The 22,445-nt window shown below is 36.9% G+C and overlaps 1 protein-coding gene across 2 annotated transcripts; it reads right to left on the bottom strand.

Annotated features, from left to right (window-relative positions):
• Positions 1-11,879: 11,879 nt before the first annotated feature.
• Positions 11,880-21,121, bottom strand: LOC149190073 (FRIGIDA-like protein 3). 2 transcript variants are annotated; one of them, XM_089413349.1, is made up of 2 exons: positions 20,693-21,121; positions 11,880-12,425 (listed from the first exon to the last, which is right to left on the bottom strand). In XM_089413349.1, the coding sequence occupies exons 1-2, from the start codon at positions 21,012-21,014 to the stop codon at positions 12,364-12,366; spliced, it is 384 nt and encodes a 127-aa protein (XP_089269475.1). In that variant the 5' UTR covers positions 21,015-21,121; the 3' UTR covers positions 11,880-12,363. The 2 variants fall into 2 exon arrangements, with proteins under 2 accessions (XP_089269475.1, XP_089269476.1); XM_089413350.1 differs by lacking the exon at positions 11,880-12,425 and adding an exon at positions 19,657-20,432.
• Positions 21,122-22,445: the final 1,324 nt, after the last annotated feature.

Genomic DNA, 22,445 nt, shown 5'->3' with positions numbered 1-22,445 from the left:
CTAGGTATATGTGTGAAAAAGTTTGATTGAATAAAATGATGTTTTTGTTAGCTCGGATGGAAAGGTTGATTTTGGGTGTGGGGATTGAGGCTCAGTCTTGCAGAGATCTCAATGGGGAAAGGTAGGCCACTGATTTTGGCATTTCAAATCGACTGAGATGGAGGGATTAGACATGTGAGGAGTTGAAGAGGGCAAGGAAACTCATGGATCCTCTCCAAACAGTTGAAAACATCAAGAAACTAAAGCAAACCTCAAGTAGAGCACTGCAATTTCAATGGATTCTACTTACACTCTTGTTTGTTTAGTTAAGAAGAAAAAAGATAGAGAATGGAATACTTAACACATAAGAAAATTCACAATTACAAAAGAAAGCACTTTACTAAAGACAAATTGCCACATGGATCCCAAAGAGTGCTGCAAACCCTGGTCTCAATTCCTTAGCCAAAATGCTGATATGAGTGTACAATGAAGCTCAAGTCTTTCTCAAAAGTCCAACCTTCTACAAAAATCCAACCCCTACAATATGAAATTCATAAAATATATACATTTTCTCATCCTTGTACTATGGGATTGAGCTCAACCATTTTCTTCAAAATAGAATCAGTTACATTAAACTTGGGCCGAATTTCTGAAAATAAGTGTTGAAGATGAACTCGTATCTCCTAAACCATAGCACCTGTTACAAAACTGAAAGATGTTTTTGTAGATAAGGTCATGCTAGAGAAAATCTCTCTCAAATTTTGGAAATTCGTTTCCAGTTTCTCGCAATATATTCCACAAAATCATCTCTAAAACAGAAAATCATTAAAAATTTAAATCTGTGAAAATGAGCTGTAAATATCCAGTCACATATCCCAATCCATGACACCTGTGAATAAAATGAAAGAGGTTTTTGTTATATGGCTCGTTTTTAACAAAAACCTCTTTGGGTTTCTCAAAATTAATTTCCATCTGTTGTAAAATGGCCCTGCACTGAAATGACTAAAACAGTATAAAATATGAAAATTTTGCTTTGTTTAAATGTAGGCTCCAAATATCACTATATGTCTCACACATAGTAGCACCTGTGAATAAACGGAAGGAGGTTTTTGTTATTTGTTATGTGAAGAACAAAAACCTCTTTCACTTTTGAAAAATTCCTTACCATTCTTTTAAAAACTGATTTTGTACTAAACTTGTCATTGTGTGCAACAACTGACCTCAAAACATGCATAACCAAGAATCCCTCATTCATTTCGATCATATCTTCTAATCTAGAAACGGGTTATGGGAGTTTGATATACCGTTGGAAATATTTTTCCGAGCTTCTTCTGATGGACACACTTGTGACATGTTTTGTGCTGAAAATCATGTGCAAAACATCTAACAAAACCAGACATAGTAAGAGCTCATGTTGATCCTTGGTGACAAGCTGCGAAGACTGGAACTAACACCTTCTAGATGTTACCATTTGTCAGGTTGTAGGCATAATTTTTGTTTGAACTTTGAAGTAAGTATCCCAAAAAATAATTTTATTAAGACATGCACATACCTCATATAGCATGGAAACTGCAGGTTTCTTGATAAACTTCGTGGCTTAGATTACTGTGTCAACCCCAGTATTTATGACACTCCTAATCAATTTTTTATTTTTTATTTAGTCAGATGTTCAACATTCACAATTTATTTATCCTAAGTCCTCTCAACAATCATCAATGACCGCCCAACTTCCACTTGGGTGGCCATAACTTTCAGTAGATCCAGGGTCCTCATGTGGTAATGACCTGTCCACCTTGCTAAAATAACCCCAGCCAGCACATCTGAACCCATTTTCCAAAACTTAGACTTGAACCTAAATACCTTGAGCCATAAAACACTAGAGGAGGGTGGCTTTCCAATCCACCTACAGGCCTAAGCCCCGTGCTCCTAATTGATTAGGTACTCTGTGAAATGGTTGTCCCTACATTGGGATAGAGTGGACACCATGATCTTAATATTGTCATGCTTTTAACATTATCTTGCAACCTTTGGGCTGCTATAGAGTTATTTTATTGTATATGAGTTTAAATGCACTTGGATAAATATAAAAAGAGATTCTTTAGCTACTTTTTATTGATGGATAACCATATGATAGTTTTCTACTTGAAAGACCTTGTATCATCTGGAGACAGTGATTGATCTCTTTATGCCTTTTGCATGCCTAATTTTTTCTACATTTTGTGTTGCATGTTATACATTTATTTTTGTTCAATTTAACATGTCTGAGTTTGTTATTATTTTAATTCCTTTCAGTTTTACATAGGAAGTTTCCTTTTAGATATATGGTGGATGCATATGATCATATTTACCATTAGGGGATTTTTGAGGTCTAAAATGGGCCTCCTAAGAAAAATATACAACCAAAATAAACTTTATAAGAACTAATAGGATTCAAGATGATGATGTCAGCCATGGGGGATGATTCACCATTTTTGGAGTAAAAAGATACAAAGATTTAAAAATAATAAAATAATAAAACTATTTTGTCAACTCGTATTTTCAACTTATCTCCCTAAGTTTTTACTCAAGTTTCAAGCGGGAGTATTCAGTGGATGCAAAATTTAATTCCTCATCCAAGGAGTACCCATGTTGCATATTTTCAATGGACTCTACTATACGAAAAATGAGAAATACATGAAAAATGTGATTACAATCACGTTTTTCATGTATTTCTCATTTTTCTTGTAGCTTGGTCCATCGAAAGTATGCAACATGGGTACTCCTTAGATGAGGAATAACATTCTACATCCAACTACTATTTCCGCTCAAAATTTGAGTAAACCCATATAGATATAAGTTGAAAATACGAGTTAAAGAAATAGTTTTGTCTTTTTTCCCTTTAAAATTTGATGATGTAATCTAATCTTATTTTATTATTCGCGCTATTATTTTATAATTTCCTTAGGAGGCCAATTTTAGACCTCAAGAATCCCCTAATGGGCCATGTCATTGCATATTTAATGGTTATAATTGAAATTGAGTTAACACTGTAGACATTATAGACTCAAAACCATCTATGATCAATGCTCTCTCAAATTCTTGTAGAGGACATTTTTTGGTTGTTTCCCACATCTTAAAATCCTTCTATTTAGTAGATGTCTTTAATAACACAACACCAAGCTTTGAGGCAATGGAATATATAGATGGAGGAAATGAGGTACATATACTAGTTATTCCTCTAAATTTGTTCACTAAATATGTCTAATTACTTTTGCTATGTTTTGTTAAGTGTACATTTTCATCATGTTTTGGAAACCCACAATATTTCTTAGACTTCTTATGACTTCTTATGTCATTGTATCTAAAAGTGGCAACAACAAAAAATTTAGTTGTTTCTTTCAGTTATATATGAGATTTCAATAAAAAATAGGTTGAGTTTACAAATTCCCTTTTTATAAAGGAAAAAGGATTTTACTTCTAATTTTTCTTGTAACTATGAAAATAGAGAATAGTAACAGTTGATATCCTTATTGTGCCTACAGTGGCTTGTTCCATTTGTCTTTGTATTAACTATCTTGGGAGGGATAAGAATTGTTGTTTCTTTGGGAAAGAAATTGTTCAAGAAGGGAGGAGAAAGGCCCATCAAATTCCAACAACTAAGTCATGTACAAGTGCAAGGATTTTCAGATGATGATGATGATCCACTTGCACATGAATCTCTTGCTAGGGGTAATAACACTCTTTAGTTTACATATAAGTCACAAATCGCACGTCCCTATCAATTTTTATTGGTTAACAAAAAAAGGAGTTTGCCATTTGGGTGGGGAAGATGACAACAATAATGGAATCCTGGTGGTTGACTCAACTTTCTATCAATATCACTAGTGAATTAAGGCTCTGCTGGCCTTTTTCCGTTTTTTTTAAATATCTTGTAGTTCTTTTTACAAAAACACATAACTACGTAGTCATATGCACATTCCATTCAAGATCCTTGAACCTATCCAAAAATTCCTACTGAATGAAAGAACGAATAGAAAAAGGAAATAATAACTTAAGAATGATAACAACATAAATTATATCCAAGGCTTTGCTTGCCTTTTTCTTATATTTTGGGTCTAGCTTTTTAAACTTGTGTTATGCTATTGACTTGGAAGAATATTTTTTAATAAATATCCATTTTTTCTTCCTTTCAGAGCTTTTGCGGCTAGTTTTAAAGTGCATGTTCTTGAATTACTTGAAAGCATATTTTTTCATAAAACCAATAATGAGGTTCATTGTGTTGTGAGAGATGTTAGAGACTTGTTCTTTTAGCTTTGAAGACCTCTCATTTTCGAGTCATACCTTAGGTTGTTATTGTAGTCTTCTACCATGGCTAGGGTTTTGATATTTCTTTCTTTAAGCCAATTTCTAGATCTTACAATTTCTCACAAAAACCCAAAATAACTTTGCTCTAACACCAATTTGATTTATAAACTTCTAAGTATATTACACTGCAATAATTTATAATAATAGATCTTACAACTTTTGTAAACTTTTTTTGATGTAATGTTTTACATAAGGTTAAGATTTAGTATTTTTAGCTTAGCACTAAAAACATCGAAATATGTTGAAATTTGATACCAAGATAAAAGAAGCTAAAACAAATACCACACCATCCACACAATGAATACCGGATGTACCTAGGAAAATCCAATATGGGAAAACTTGGCAAGAAGGTGAGGACTATGCCTTTCTCTTTTCTCCTCATATATGAAAATTCGAATACAAAAAAGGTGAACTCAGTATGGAGTTATGATTAATAGTGTCACTTGTGTGGTCGTTACAAGGTCTTATATTTCCTCTATTCAATTATGACACTCCACTTCCTTGCTCTGTTCAACAATGCAACACTAATTAAGACAACAAGAATATAACCCTTACTTTACTAGAAACCTAATATTCAACATGTATTGATAGTAATCTAGGGTCAGAGTTAGGGTTTTTGTCCCTCTAGAATATTTTTGAAAGTCCACATGTGACTAGCTCCCCGTGTGTGAGAAATGTAAGATCCACTTGATACTGAGGTGATCAACAACATTGGTCAACTTGTGGAAGGCATAAATTCTGCATACAAACTTTAGTTGAGATGATATTGGCACCATTAGAAAGCTCTTGACATGTAGAAAAATGTTGAGAGGTTAATAACTACATTTACAAATTTTTTACCCCAACAACAACCATTAAATAACCAAAATTGGATTTGGAAGCTTTAGGTCCCCAAATCACCAAAATAGGATCTGCCCTTAAGATGGACCCTACAAACCAATAGTTCTAGTTTCCCACTCAAATAATACTGAAATAGATGAAAATTTATATAGTGATCCATTTTGGATTAGTGGGGGACCTCCCTTCAATGTCTTAGGTAGGATATCCAGGGATGCATAATTTCTACCCTATTTAATATTGATGACCTTTCTTACACACAAATTGAAAGATATAAAGTCATCATTTCTGATAGAATCTCCTTGGTAGCTTGTTAGTGCAAACATAGAAGAAAGCATTTGGCATATACATGTAGGTTTTAACAACCTATTTAATTCCATTGAAAGGTGCTTTTAAAACCCAATATGGGAAAGTTATTTTCATGTGGGTAACACTCATGTCATCATATGTTAGGATTGAAAACAAAATTATAATACTTTTCAGAAATAAGAATAATAATACTATATGCTGATCAAGTATAGATAAAATAGAAATAAAAGTATTTATATATAAATGAAAGAATGGAATGAAATTTACATATAAAATTCGCTATATAGAGATATAAAAAGAGAGCATATGGATTTACACATATAGAAATACTATTATATGAAAAGGGATATTGCTTTTACAATAATAAAAAAATTATATCTATACCTACATATCCTTACACCTCAAGGGATTTTATCCTTCCCCGTGTTTTATAAATCCAGGCTTAAGATGGATCTAGGCTAGTTTAGACAAGCATTGCTATAGTTTGCAATTTGAAATAATTTTATTTATTTTTAATTTTTAATTTAATTATATATATATATATATATATATATATATATATATATATATATATATATATATATATATATATATATATATATATCTATATATATATATATATATATATATATATATATATATATATATATATATATATATATATATATATATATATATATATTGTAGTGATGTGCTTATCTGATAATCTGTGTTGCAGATGGTTAGCTTGAGCTTTAGAGAAGGCTTTAAAACTTTAACAATAAAATCTTCTAAACACTCCAATGATCTGTATATTCTATGCATTTTGAAAAAAGAATAAAGGATGAGCTTCAAAGAAATAGATATTCATAACATATCACATTAGTAATGAATTGGGGCCAACTTTACATAATCAGACATTTCCAAGTAGACAAAAAAAGAGTTATAGCCTATAGAAGTTTTGAAAGGCAACATCCATTTTCATGTAGAAAATAACTAAAAATGTTTCATTTTCTTACAGTAAACCATATTCCTACTTACACAAAAGGCCTAAGAAAACTAATTAGGAAGTTGAAATCATGTCCTTGGCTCTTCTCACAATTGCTCTCCATACCTTCAAGCTTCCATATCAACCAGAAAGATAACCTTATAACTGGTACGAATTGTTCTCCATATTTCCATATGAATAAGTACCTCTGACAATAGATGAGTTATGGTTCCTAAAGTAATGCCCATTAGAATTTTTCATTTTGTTGAAGCCTTTATTTTCATGGTCTATCAGAAGCCAATTAAGTGCTTTAGTACATTAGACAATTTCTTCCCTTCTAGATGTTACCATTTTGTCAAGTTGTAGGCATAATGTTTGTTTGAACTTTGAAGTAAGTATCCGAACAAATCATTTTCTTAAGCCACACACATACCTCATATAGCATGGAAACTATGAGCTTCTTGCTAAACTTCGTGCCTTAGATTATTTTATCAGCCCCAATACTGATGTCACTCGTAATCAATTATTTTATTTTTTATTTAGAAAGAGGTTCAAACTTCACAATTTACTTAGCTTAAGTCCTCTGAACAATCATCAATGACCTGCCAGCTGCCACTTGGGTGGCCATACCTTTTATTAGATCCAAGGGTCCTCATGTAGCAATGGGACTTGTCCACCTTGCTGAAATAACCCCAGCCATTACATTTGAACCCATTTTCCAGAACTTGGACTTGAACCTAAATACCTTGAGCCCCAAAAGACTGGAGGAGGGTGGCTTCGCTAATCCACCTATAGGCCTAAGCCCTGTGCTCCTAATTGATTATGTACTTTGTGGAGTATTTGTCCCTACATCGGGATAGAGTGAACACTGTGATCTTGATATTCTCGTGATTTTAAATTATTTGCAACCTTTGGGCCGCTATACAGTATTTTTGCTGTACATTAGTTTAAATACCCTTGGAAAAATACAAACATAGATTCTTTAGCTAGTTTTTATTGATGGATAACCATATGATAGTTTTCTACTTGAAATCCCTTGTATCATGGAGACAATGATTTATCTCTTTATGCCCTTTACATACCTCATTTTTTCTACATTTTATGTTGCATGTTATACATTTACTATTGTTCAATTAAAAATGTCTGAGTTTATTATTTTTTTATTCCTTTGAACTTTACATAAGAAGTTTCTTACAAGAGAAACAAATCTTATTTAGATATATGGTGGATGTACATGATTATATTTATGATGGAATTCATGGCATTATGAATTATGTGTTGTCCTTGATGGAAACCTACCTGCTTGATGAGTTGTCTCTTGATGGAAACCTACTTGTTGAAGATATAAACAGGATGTGTTTATAGATTTGACAGATATATGACAAAAACATAGCATTTCAGAGGAAAAGGTATGACAAAGGCATAACAGTGCGCAAAGGCATAGCAGTTCAGAGACAAAGGAATGATAAAGTTGAAAGTTCAAGAAGTATATGCAAGTTATGTTAAGAGAAGTTGCGTACACACGTGACTATGAAGAAGCAAAGGTGTTGGTATTATGATACAGGTATTGTCCTTGATGGCAACTCACACAGATCAAACTCCAGAGATTGAAGAAAGAGAGGTATACACTATTTCACTTTGTCAAAGTGGCATATACACGCGGGAACTTAGAACAAAAAAAGTGTATACGTATACATGCACTTTCACAAAAGGAAAAGCGCATATTGGCTGGAAAATCAAGGTTTTGGTCCAAGGTATTTGGTCCGTGGTATTGACCCTAGGTATTTGGTCTAAGGTATTGGTCCTAAGTGTTTTTGGTCCAAGGTATTGACAAAGGGCCTAAAGCTATATAAGGAGGAGAAGATCATAAGGCCAAGTGTGCAAGCAATAAGATTCTAAGGAATACTTCTATCTAAAGTATATTTTATGTTACAGGGTTATGTTTGGGACTAGATCTAAAATATTTATGTGCACCTTGAGTTCAATATTGGATCAGGATCATTGGACCTGAAATGACTTATTCTTGAATGGTCTAATATTGGTTGAGATTAGATCTGACGTTTTGCTCCTGTTTTATTCGTTATCTATCATGATTTGGGTTTGTCTGAAGTTTGGAATTGCAACAAAGTTTTGAGTCAATATTTTCATATCTATACTCAAGTTCGTCTCAGCCAAAGAGCTTATACACGTAGGTTCTATTCTTTCAAGTAGAGTATACAAAAGAAAAGCTTCTTTTTCATATATGACTGATCTATCTGATCAAATTCTATTGTTTTACTTTGTCTATCAATGAAGTCCTCTTAGATCTAAATGTAAAACGGAATGCATAAGGAGGCTGTCATTTGATTGATTGTGAGAAGAAGTGATCTCTTTCCCTACCTGTGTAAAGCTCTGTAAGTTGACAGTAGATATTCTGTATATTGTTGGTTGGTATAGACTTGATTCAAAAGTTTATGTTTGCAGTAGTTTTGAAGGTATACGTAGGTTTGATTAACAGAAGTAGCATATACACACAGTTTGGGTTCAACCAACTAGCATATACACTCTAATGCATGATTTTTGAGGCTACAACTGGTTCTGAATGATGATGCAGGGTTCTGGGTTCATCACATTGTTTTGGTTTCAGTGATCTGATTGTTCAGATTAACTAAATGTTGGTTGATGCAGTTTAAGTTTAAAAAGTTTTGATGGGTCCAGTATGAAAATTGGATGAAACGTGGCATTCAGATTATGGTGTTGTGGTCCAGGAGTATCCAGTCTGAAAATTCATGAAACGTGGTCCCTGGAGGAAGAAATAAGGTCGTAGCCTTCTATAGGTCGGCGCATACATACTAGTAATCATATTGGCTAGTACAAGAGCTAGGGGCTTGCAGCTCCCTTCCAGTAGAAGCTAGAAAATGAGAGAAGGTTGTAGCCTTCTGCAGATGGGTGCATGCATACCGGTATGAGTCTGCACCTGTACAAGATTGTAAACAGATTTTCTTATTATTAAAAGAAGACAGAGACGACAACAACAGGTGGTTTTCACCCACATTGGGTTTCCACCTTAAATCTTGGTGTTCATGTGTGTTTCTTATGTGTGATGCTTTATTCTTCTTTTACTGTACTGTCTAATAAGCTATTGTTGTACTGGTTTAGGATCAACACATGATAAATTGTCTAAATCACAAGTTCTCTGGCTGTACACTGGTTTCTTTAATCATAGTTGCGTGTACATGCTAGTTCACTTCACTAAAGTAGTGTATATAAACCTATTTGGGAAATAAAATTGTTGATATGATAATACTGATTCACCCCCCTCTCAGTATTATTTCTAACACTTGGTATCAAAGCAAGTCCTTTAGAAGAAGCTTGACCATTTGAAGGGAGATCAATAAAGATGAATAATCACGAAAGCATGGGATCCATCAGACCGCCAATATTCGATGGGAGCAACTTTGTTTATTGGAAAGTAAGAACCACAACCTATCTACAATCTCTTGGAACAGATGTCTGGGAAATTGTGGAAGGAGGATATACATTTCCAATAGCAATTCCTACAGATGCGGTAGATAAAAAGAAATATGAAACCAATGCCAAAGCTGTCAATACTTTATTGGGAAGTTTGTCACAGTCAGATTTTGTCAAAGTCATGCAGCTCAAATCAGCCCTATCCTAAGGTCTGCTAATGGATCTAATTTTATTGAATTAAATAAGACAAGAGGTGATAACTTACTTACTTAAAGGGCTTTTAAACAAACAAAATTTTGTCATTTACATTATAATCAACATAAATTATGGTGTGGATTCCATTGATATCAACTTAACAAGAGTAGTCCATGGAAAAATACCTGTTCCGGCGGTTGATGACGATACCTTTGTCTGATAGCTCCAGCTGACACTCCTTCTCGCCGACCCAACCGGATTTACCTCCCAGCCAACTAGGAAATAAATTCCTAGCCCAGGAAACCTCCACAAGTTCCCTAGCCCTCCGTGCCCAAGTCCAACCAGATATAGTGTGTCCTCAAGAAGAATGTGCAAAACTAGAAAATGATACTTTCCTCCTCTCAAACCCAAGAAACTTCCACAGGTTTCCAAGGTCTCCCAAAAATCATAACAAGGCCAAACAATCACAACCAACCCCCACAATCCTAAGCAAAACTCCAACTCCCTCTCTTCTTCCTTCCCCCTTCCCTTTTATACCCTCTTTCCTCAACCACCTCTCATTAATGTCTTTAACTCTCACCCATCCTTGGTTGACTTCTCTTCCAAGCTAGAGTACATTTGGAATTGTGATATGAATTTAAAATTGAGAATTTAATGGGGAAGTAAATTTGAGAATGTGAAGTGGTTAACTTCTCTTCCAAGCTAGAGTACATTTGGAATTGTGATATGAATTTAAAATTGAGAATTTAATGGGGAAGTAAATTTGGGAATGTGAAGTGGTTAACTTCTCTTCCAAGCTAGAGTACATTTGGAATTGTGATATGAATTTAGAATTGAGAATTTAATGGGGAAGTAAATTTGGGAATGTGAAGTGGTTAACTTCTCTTCCAAGCTAGAGTACATTTGGAATTGTGATATGAATAAATATATATTGATGATAAGATGGAGAGGACTTTGTCTTCTCCTTATTAAATGTGAGGGTACATTGGGGTGTGTGAATGAATAAATATACTTTGAATTAATGAAAGGAGACCATATCCTACACAATATTCAATTTGAGAAGGTAAGTGGGGAATTTGAATAATGGAAATCATAAATTTATTTTAGACCAATATTCCTCAATATTTTCAGATAATGTAAATATTAACACAATTTGTAGGATAAGATTTAAGTGGGGCATTACATACACCCCTCCTTCAGAAAACTTCGTCCCGAAGTTAGAATGAAAAGATACAAGGAGTTTTATAGCAACCAGAAAGAGTTATAGCATTAAAATTCGATGAGTCAGATAATGGCATTACTTCCCATCAAGAGTCTCCAACTGATCTATAGCTTCCTATCCACCCTGGCCTACTTCCGTTCCCACCCTATCCGTCCTCTGCTGCCTTATCAGTGGCAAAGGCCCTACTGACCACTGATAAAACCGACATGGTGGGAGCGTCGAATGCCTCGACCAACTTTCCCTAGCAGGAATCTGGCAATCGTCATCACACGTCTAGGGGGAGCGTTCAGCTGTCCTCCCCACGATTCCAGGTTTCGGAGGATACACGGTGGGAAACACCTCCACCCCTCCTTCAGAGCACAGACCACACTACAGAGCTGGTTGGACTTGTCATCGAATAATCCAGTCGGGTCGTCTTGCCACCTGTCATTTGCATTTTTTTTTGTGTCATAAGAGTGCATATCAAGTAGATACCAATGAAGTAAAATAATGTACATTATACCTTCCTCATGAGTTGTCTCATCCTTCCCTCTTGGCTATCACATAGTTCTCTTCCCCTGCGGGTTAGCCTCTCATTCGTGCATTTATATACAACAAGACATATAATCATCACATTACTAAGTCTAGTATCCATGTGTCAATCTAAGAATTCTCGCTAAGTCATTCATTTAAATAAATCATATCCACTTGAGCTATATATGAACCAAAGTAATTCTGATAAGTTACCCACTAGATAGTCCATCACTAAGTGAGTCATACATGTAGTCCATACATCAACCATTTCTGTCATAAATATCAAATCTATCAACTGATTCATATAAGTAGTTTTATGTGTCAACCAAATGCATCAATATTACATAATGTTCATAAATAAATAACATGGAAATAGGATCTTAACATAGGTAGCTATCTAAGTCAAAATAGGCATCACAGATGCTCAAAAAGTGAGGGGTAGTCACGATGCATAGTCTCTGCATCCTCCTAGGTAGCAGATCCTGGGCTATACTTGTCCCACTGGACCTTAACTTGGTCCACCGTGCGACGTCTGAGCTGTCGAACCCTACGGTCCAATATGCGTAATGGTTCTACCATTACGGTTCCCATGTCCGAGACCTGCAAGTCCTGCCAATCCAGTTTGTGAGATTCATCAGAAACATAATGTCGCAAAACAGATACATGAAAAACATCATGAGTTTTATGCAAATGGGGCGGCAGTACAAGACGATAGGCAACTGGTCCAATCTTCTCCTTGATCCTAAAAGGTCCTACGAATCGAGGTGACAATTTCGTCCCCTTCCCAAACCGGATGGTGCTTTTGTTGGGCCGGATACGAATAAAAACTTGGTCCCCTACCTCATAACTGCGATCAATCCTATGTGAATCAGCATAACTCTTCTGCCTATCCTGTGCTTCCTTTAACCTTTGTCGAACCTGCTTTACCTGTTCCTCCATTTCTTGGACTAATTCTGGGCCAACTATCACTCGGTCCTCCAACTCTTCCCAACTCAATGGCGTCCTGCAAGGTCTTCCATATAGAGCTTGATAAGGAGGCATCCCGATTGAACTATGATAACTGTTATTGTAGGCAAACTCTACCAATGGTAAGTACCTTTCCCACTGAGTCTGATTATCCATGACGTACATCCTAAGCATGTCCTCCAGAACCTGATTTACTCTTTCGGTCTGCCCATCTGTTTCTGGATGATATGCAGTGCTTAGGTTTAACTGAGTTCCCAGTGCTGACTGCAAACTTGTCCAGAACCTAGATGTAAATCGGAAGTCTCTATCAGAAATGATCTTTGTGGGCAATCCGTGCAGTCGGATAACTTCATTGACAAACACTCGCGCCACATCCGTAACATCGTAAGTGTCCCTTACTGGGATGAAATGGGCACTTTTGGTCAATTTATCAACTATAACCAATATGCCATTGTGCCTCTGGGAAGTGAGTGGCAAACCCACCACAAAATCCATGGAAATTACTTCCCATTTAGATGTAGGGATGTCATGAGGTTGTAGGAGTCCTGCTGGATGGCGATGATTAGCTTTCACTCGCTGACATTCAAGACATTTGGCGACAAACTGGACTATGTCATGCTTCATGCCTGCCCAAAAGAAGAGTTTCCTTGTGTCTGCGTACATCTTCTTTACCCCAGGATGTGCACAATAGAGTGCTCTGTGAGACTCTCCGAGGATGGTTTCTCTTATACCCCCTTCCTTAGGTACGTACATTCTCCCTTGGAATCTCAATAGCCCATCTGATTCAAGGACATATCCTTCAAACTTTGGTTCTATCTGCTTCCCACTTTGGATAGCTGAGATGACTTTTAAATACCAACTATCTTCAAAGAGTTTCTCCAATATCCGCTCCCTTAAATTTACCTTTAAGGCTACTAGGGAGAAATTTCGTGGCCTCTTGCTTAGTGCATCCGCCACTACATTCTCCTTTCCCTTGATGTATGAGATTTCAAAATCATACTCACTCATGAATTCACTCCATCGCCTTTGTCTGGCATTCAAATCCCTTTGAGTGAAGAGATGCTTTAGGCTTTGATGATCTGTTCTTAACTCAAATCTTCTCCCAATGAGGTAGTGTCTCCATAGCTTCAAGGCTAACATCACTGCTGCCAATTCTAAGTCGTGGGTAGCATATAACTCTTCATGCTTCTTCAATTTCCTAGAAGCGTAAGCTATTACTCTGCCTTCTTGCATCAATACTGCACCCAATCCCTGCGTCGAAGCATCGGTGCAGACAGTGAAGTCTTTAGTCATGTCTGGTACTTGAAGGATCGGTGCACTAGTTAGTAACCTCTTCAGCTCTGTGAATGCAGTGTCACATTCATTTGTCCATTCATACCTAACCCCCTTCTGCTGTAATGTGGTGATGGGTTTTGCAATCCTTGAAAACCCTTCCACAAACCTGCGATAATACCCAGCTAGCCCCATAAAGCTACGTACCTCACGGGCATTTTTTGGTACTGGCCAATCCATTATGGCCTTCACCTTTTCCGGGTCAACAGAAATCCCTTCTCCTGAAATGATGTGCCCAAGGTAATGGACTTTCTTCTGAAAGAAGGAACACTTTGACAATTTCCCATACAATAGATTTTCCCTTAAACAAGTCAATACTACCCTTAGGTGCTGTTCATGCTCTTTTTCATTCTTGGAATATATAAGAATGTCATCAAGGAAGACTTGCACGAATTGGTCCAAATACTTCCTGAACACACCATTCATGAGGCTCATGAATACTGCTGGTGCATTAGTTAGACCGAATGGAACAACTACGAACTCATAGTGCCCAAATCGAGTTCGAAATGCTGTTTTTGAGATGTCTTCCTCCTTTATCCTCAATTGGTGGTATCCAGATCGTAGATCGATTTTTGAGAAGACCGCTGCCCCCTTCATTTGATCAAATAAGTCATCTATTCGAGGTATTGGGTACCTATTCTTTATCGTGGCTCTGTTTAAGTCTCTATAATCTATGCATAGGCGCAGGGAAACATCCTTCTTCTTGACAAAAATTACTGGAGCACCCCAAGGGGAAATACTAGGTCTGATCAATCCCAAGTCTAAGAGCTCTTTTAACTGCATCTGCAACTCACAAAGCTCTGGAGTTGTCATCCTATAGGGTGTCTTAGATATTGGTTCTGCCCCTGGTTTCAGATCAATGGTGAAATCAATCTCTCTTACAGGAGGTAATCCAGGCAATTCCTCTGGAAAAACATCCTTGAATTCAGCCAAAACTGGATGTTGATCCAGGGAAGGTCCTTTCTGGTCACTTACAGTCTTGACCAAATACAGTTTGCAACCTTGTCTGAGACAACGTTTTACCTTCATCATAGATATGAATCGTAGGGACACTCCCCTCTTGATTCCACAAATCTCAATTGGCCTACCTTCATCATCTAAACAGATCACCTTCTTCTTGAAACAGTCTACCAAAGCTCGATGAGCTTCAAGCCATTCCATTCCAACAATTACATCATACGTTCCCAATTCTGTGACGTATGCCTTCAACTTAGTCATACACACCCCGAGGTTTACCTGACATTGGTCAACACTAGGCCCTACTGCTTGTTTTATTCCAGAAGCCATCTCAACTTGTTTAAAGTCATCGTGCTCATAGGTTGCCAGCCCACATTTTTCTAATGCAACTGGTGAAATGAAACTATCTGTAGCACCAGAGTCAAACAAAATTTTAACTTTTACTTTGTTTATCATACCTGAGGTTTCTACCACGACAGACTGGTGTTCAACTTGTTGATTGTCAACTGCGGCATAGATTCGGTGGTGGCTACCTGCTCCCTTTATTGGTTCTTTTCCCTCCCTTCTGCTGTTACTGGTTCGAAACTCTGGGCAGTCCCGCTGGTAATGAGGTCCTCCGCATCCCCAACAAGTGATGCATGGTGGACCTTGAACCGAATGGTGTGGAGTTCTTTGGAAAGAGTTTCTTCCCCTGGAACCCCTACCCCCACTTGTTGTTCCTCGCCTATGACTTTGATTTGTACGCGCCCTTGAAACTGTGGGTGAAGCTGCACTAGAAACCATGGAAATTCCTACTCTTGGTGTTCTAGGTATAACCCTGTTTCCATATGGTGGTGGCCTCCGACTTTCCCCCCTTGGGAAGGCACGAGGGGCCTTACCCATAAACCCTGTTTGACGTGGAAAGATAGCTCTGCCTTCACCCTTTAAATCTAGGTGTTCTTCGACATAACGAGCCTGTTCTACAGCTTCTGCAACTGAGGATGGTTTCCACATCCGTACCATTGCCCTAATCTTAGGTCTCAATCCATACATAAAACGATCCGCTTGGCGCTGATCAGTATCCATGTAGGAAACGTACTTGACTAATTCCATAAATCGAATTTCATATTCTTCTACAGTACGACCTCCTTGTATCAGGGCATGGAAGGCTCCTACTTGTTGTTCTTCATAATATGCTGGTAGGTACTTCTTCCTAAACCTCTCCTCAAACAATTCCCAAGTAACTGTGTCTGGAGTGAGGTGCAGTTCACGCTCTAAGTTACCCCACCAATTCAGAGCACTATCTCTGAGTTGGAATATTGTTATTTTGGCTTTGGAATTGGAATTGTAATCCCTTAGTGTGAAACACCTTCCCATCCCCTCTAACCAGGCTTCTGCACGCTCACTGGCACGACCTCCTGCAAATTCTGGGAGTTTAATCTTCTGGATCTCTCTAGTAATGTCCTCAACTGGAGGTCTTCTATCATAGTCTCTAGATCCCTCGGGGTTCCCTAACCCTGATGAAGGGTGTTCCCCTTCCATTTCATTTGTTTTGCGTCCTCTTAAGGTTTCATTAATTGCTTCCAAGGAACGCAGGATGAGAGTCAATTCTGGTGAAGGTAATGGGTTATTTGAAGAAGGTCCTTGTGAAGACTCCCTAGGCCCTTGGTTCCTTCGCGTCCTCACCATTTTGATTTGTTCAAAATCTGTTCAATATCTAAGACTTATTAATCCATCCTAGGACTTGTCTCTCTTAGCTGACTCACATACTGGCTTTAAAAAAAAATACTCATATAAAATGAAATTTTGAACCATTCTTGTGTATTCACCAATAAACCATTAATCCTATTTACATATAAGCAAAAACTCTCCACAATATTCCCTACTTAGCTTCAAAAGCGAATATTATGTTCATTGTGCCTCAAATGGTTTTGATACATCTATGTCTAAGAAGGAAATTTTGCTGATTTGAGTTAAGTAATATCCCCAAAAGCACAAAATTTAAATCCTAAGTCAACCTAGTGATTCCCCACTGAAGTAAACAAAGCAGTAACCCAAATTGAAACAATTAGTGTGAGCTGACATTGGAACTTTCACTAAGTTATCCAAACACCTTTGGGTCCTTTCAACTACGGGTATTTCCAGGTGATAACCACCTAAATGTATTTTAGTTTTGATAAATCTCAAAGTACTAAAATGACCTCCTTATCTTATCATGCAAAACTGAATACCCAAGAGAAATCAACTGATTTGAAATATTCATAGAGATTATGATATTAATTTAATATATGTCATATTTATATTTTAAAACAGAAGCTGACAAAAAATTATAATAAATTTTATTACCTCCATAATATTAAGCCAGAGTATAGAGATTTGTCCACTTCCTAACCTTCCATTACATAGAGTTGATTATGTATTTCCAGAATCATAAAGAAATAGTACATAATTTGCAAAAACAAAAAAAGAAACGGAATGTATTAACAGCGTAAAAAAAAACTTCACAAGTTCAAACATGTGTCATTCATGCACAATGTACTCTCGTTGTATTTCTAACATTTCAACAAAATCCAAGGGCATTTTCAGATGCTAGGGACAAAAATCTGGAGGTAGGTTTCTCTGCAGATAATTATTCCACACATAATGTTGCCTAAGTTAGCAAAATGAGATATTACCATATAGACTAGCTGCTTTCCAATGTATCACTAATTTATAAATTGTGTCATAAATGAAACAAAATTGAATGTAAAAAAAATGAAAATCAACTAATGTCAGTTACAGATATCGAAGTAGAATGAGGTATTACTTTAGTTGGAAAGCATTGTCACGAGTATGCTCAAAGGATTTCGCTATTGAATCACTCATCCATTCAAGGAAGCTCTTGACATATCCTACTGTACTTGTAGTGACATTAGTTAAGAAGGCAATTGGATAAGGTAAGTGATGATAAGCCCAGTGCTGGTCCAAACATAAAATAAGCTCGAGCACACGACCTGCTGTCTCCACAGGGAGGAGCACATTGCCATCTCTACGTAGCACCTTTAATATCATATCTTGCGAGACATATAATGATCATACATAGTCAAGAGACCCAGTCTATATATAGGCTCTGTAGAATACACAGGAGCAGAGAGCCCAAGCTTTTTCACAGCATATGGCAAAGCACCAATATGATTTGTGTCTGGATGTGAAATCAAAACAGCATCCACAGTTGAGGCCACCCTGCTGAATGATTTTCAGAGTTGGTATAATGTCAGGTCTCTGCTCAGTTACTTTGTGCTCTGGGGCCTATGGCTGTCTAGAAACAAGATGATATTTGAAGGAAAGGAATTCCAATCTGGGCAGGTGGCACATATGATCAGAGTCTCCTACAAGGGAAGCTGGAAATTGTATCTTGAAGAAGATGCTAGGATCGCAAAAGGCACTGCTATTAGTGTGGAAATAGTTTGGGAATTTTCTTTTGAACGGTGCAAGCAAAGGATCCCTAGATAATTGACGTGCATGTGCTCTCCTTTATTTAATTCAAGTCATATGTTCTGTTTTAAATATGGTGCTGAATCTGCTGATACTGACTCCACTAACAGAGCAGAATATTTTTCCCTCTCGATTCTATTAATGGCATCTGTCCAGATGGTTTAACTTATAAAGCTCTTGTACAGGCTTTTTGGAGAGAAGGTAAGATACATAAAGCTCTATGCACAGTTGGAGAAATGGAAGGCGAGGGATAGTTGAAGCAGCAAGCCTGTACTACGAAATTGCACGTTGCCTTTGTAGCGTGGGGAGATGCAAAGAAGCACTGTTGCAGGTCTGAGTGCATATGTTCTTCATCTCAACTCCCTTTTTTTTTTATATATATATAGAGGATTAAGATCTGCAAATGAAGCCTTCAGATATTGCAGATTGCAGATGATTGGGTGGACTCTTCTACTTATGCAAGGAGGCTATTTCAGAGACCAGCAGCAATGTTTGATGAATGCATGGATTTAAGCCAGAAGGTAGTTGATGAAATGGAATTAGTTCTAAAAATCGCATTTTTCTGAACAAGTGCATCACCTTTTGAAAGGCCAACAATGCAAGAGGTGGTGTCAATGCTAATTGAAGCGAGAGAAAATTTAGTGATTATAGTGTCATCACCAACATCAGTCACAACTTTACATATGACCTAAGGTATACTGGAAGGCGTGCATCGAAAGTTTATCAAATTATTGATTTCAGTCGGGAAGCTCTCGCATCACGGCAGATTTTTATAATTCTGTAAGTGGAATGCTTCCCTAAAGATATCTTATGGAAAACAACTCTTGAAATAATACTCCAAAGATATCTTCTCTTGAAACTAACACCTATAATGGCTTGTGGATCAAAGCTTCTGATTCTTGTTTATGTGACATTTATGTTTTGAAAATTTTGTAGGTATGTTATGGAAGTGAAAAGTTTGATGTTTCAGAATATTTCCAGTAATCTGTACATTTTATGCAAATTCAAGAATGTTATCTGGCATTCTGCACATTTATTCTACTACTAGATTCACAAACAACAAATCCTATAGGATATTTTAAAGCTTTACTAAATCCTTTAAATATTCCTGCTTAATACCAGAATTGTTAATGCTGTTTGTGGCATTTGAGTGAAAATTATACGCCAATAGGATGGAATATAATTTAGTATAAAAATACTAAAGAGTGAGCACACCGTATTTGTATTATGTAATTGCAAATAGTAATCCCAAATATAATTTTGTACACCTCACTTGGCTTGCGAAACTCTATGGTAAGTTTTCATAACGAGGAATTCCAAATCTAAGTGCATACACTTCACTTGGCTTGCAAAACTTTGTAGTAAATGCTAGGTTACTGGAAACATCCTCCCTAGGGAATGAATCCACAGATCCATGGATTAGATGCGGATTTGGATTTAGATTCCAAAAGTTTACTAGGGTTCCAAAATTGCAAAAAAATATGATGAGTAATTGTGGATGCCATTGAAAATGACCTGATAATCATTGGAGGGTCAGTCGTTTTCTTGTGTAGCCCATGGATTTCAAAGATGCCTTTGAAACTCACTGCAATCGTGCAGAATAGAAATAGAATTTGGCTTTGTGATGTGGAAAGACAAGGGCAAGGGTTTGCTGGAAAGTGAAGATAGGCCGTAACTCAATACATATGCATACAATCGAAGATCTCATGGACCCATTTGGGCACGCCCGCAAGAAGGCGAGGTCCGAGACCTTTTTGAACGAAAATGGTGGTCTGTTCAATCCCCATGAGAGTAACATATTCGGGGATGGCAACAGATTCAAGGCCGGTGGTATGAAATTCGCTTTACAGCCAGAAAAGGAGTCGAACTGTGCAAATTCTATGCTTTCATCTTATTCTTCAGATCGGCCTATGAACAAGAAAGTTTGCACATTTACCTATTGTCTAATTACACTCTAATCATTTCAGCACAAACACGAGAAAAACACATTAAAGCACACAAAATAGTGAACTCCAACCCCCTAACTGCTGGTGAATGGTATACTTTTATTTAAAGTATAAAGTATACAGTATAAACTGACAATGTAACCCTCAGCAATCTTTGCCTAAATACAAAATCTAAACTGAACCAAGAGGCTGCCTGAAACAGAGAAGGCAAAGTCTAGAAACCTGGTATCTTGTGAGTGATTTGAAGCGCACCATAGAGCTCTGGTGCCTTTGGGTTACCGGAAATGCGAGGGACTAGCGTACAAAAGTCATCATCCTTAAATTCCTTTGAAATTCCGTAAGAAGCCAAGAGCTGCAAGAATGTGTGTGCTTCCACAGGAGGGATGTGCGCATGGTCGGGGTTCATTTTAGATTTCCATGTAGCAGCAATTTTCAGAGCATAATTTTTTTTTTTCGCCTCCGATGATACCCCGTCTGACAACAAAACATAGGGCAGGGACTCCAAGAGAAAATCACATGCATATCTCTGCGCATCAAGGCCCATAGGCGGTTCACCCTCTCAATTGGCCAGATAAAAATTGTTAACCACAATAGCTTAACCTCAAGGTTGGAGGTTCAAGCCCTCCTTCTAGCGTGTATAATATTGAGTTTAGTGGGCTTTGGGTCTAGAGTTTTAACCAAAGCTCTGATACCATGTGTAAGAGCCCTATCCTAAGGTCTGCTAATGGATCTAATTTTACTGAATTAAATAAGACAAGAGGTGATAACTTACTTACTTAAAGGGCTTTTAAACAAACAAAATTTTGTCATTTACATTATAATCAACATAAATTATGGTGTGCATTCCATTGATATCAACTTAACAAGAGTAGTCCATGGAAAAATACCTGTTCCGACGGTTGATGACGATACCTTTGTCTGATAGCTCCAGCTGACACTCCTTCTCGCCGACCCAACCGGATTTACCTCCCAGCCAACTAGGAAATAAATTCCTAGCCCAGGAAACCTCCACAGGTTCCCTAGCCCTCCGTGCCCAAGTCCAACCAGATATAGTGTCCTCAAGAAGAATGTGCAAAACTAGAAAATGATACTTTCCTCCTCTCAAACCCAAGAAACCTCAACAGGTTTCCAAGGTCTCCCAAAAATCATAACAAGGCCAAACAATCACAACCAACCCCCACAATCCTAAGCAAAACTCCAACTCCCCCTCTTCTTCCTTCCCCCTTCCCTTTTATACCCTCTTTCCTCAACCACCTCTCATTAATGTCTTTAACTCTCACCCATCCTTGGTTGACTTCTCTTCCAAGCTAGAGTACATTTGGAATTGTGATATGAATTTAAAATTGAGAATTTAATGGGGAAGTAAATTTGGGAATGTGAAGTGGTTAACTTCTCTTCCAAGCTAGAGTACATTTGGAATTGTGATATGAATTTAAAATTGAGAATTTAATGGGGAAGTAAATTTGGGAATGTGAAGTGGTTAACTTCTCTTCCAAGCTAGAGTACATTTGGAATTGTGATATGAATTTAGAATTGAGAATTTAATGGGGAAGTAAATTTGGGAATGTGAAGTGGTTAACTTCTCTTCCAAGCTAGAGTACATTTGGAATTGTGATATGAATAAATATATATTGATGATAAGATGGAGAGGACTTTGTCTTCTCCTTATTAAATGTGAGGGTACATTGGGGTGTGTGAATGAATAAATATACTTTGAATTAATGAAAGGAGACCATATCCTACACAATATTCAATTTTAGAAGGTAAGTGGGGAATTTGAATAATGGAAATCATAAATTTGTTTTAGACCAATATTCCTCAATATTTTCAGATAATGTAAATATTAACACAATTTGTAGGATAAGATTTAAGTGGGGCATTACAAAAGAGATATGGGATAAAATCATTCAAAGCTACGAAGGAGACTCTCAGGTAAAACGTGCTAAGCTTCAAACTCTTAGAATTCAGTATGAAA

The sequence above is a fragment of the Pinus tabuliformis genome, chromosome 3_1 (genome assembly GCF_031772625.1).
Source record: "Pinus tabuliformis cultivar Carrire ecotype Pingquan chromosome 3_1, CPIR1, whole genome shotgun sequence".
NCBI lineage: Eukaryota > Viridiplantae > Streptophyta > Pinopsida > Pinales > Pinaceae > Pinus > Pinus tabuliformis.
Note: the sequence above shows the minus strand (reverse complement) of the source record. Positions and strands in the feature narration are given on the sequence as shown.

Bases quoted from the DNA above. Each gene is read 5' to 3' on its own strand.
- LOC149190073 (XM_089413349.1), bottom strand. From the start codon at position 21,014: ATGGGCCTTGATGCGCAGAGATATGCATGTGATTTTCTCTTGGAGTCC. The intron at 12,426-20,692 runs GTTTCTAGACTT...CTGGATTGGCAG, and splicing joins AATCACTCACAAGATACCAG to GACTTGCAGGTCTCGGACAT.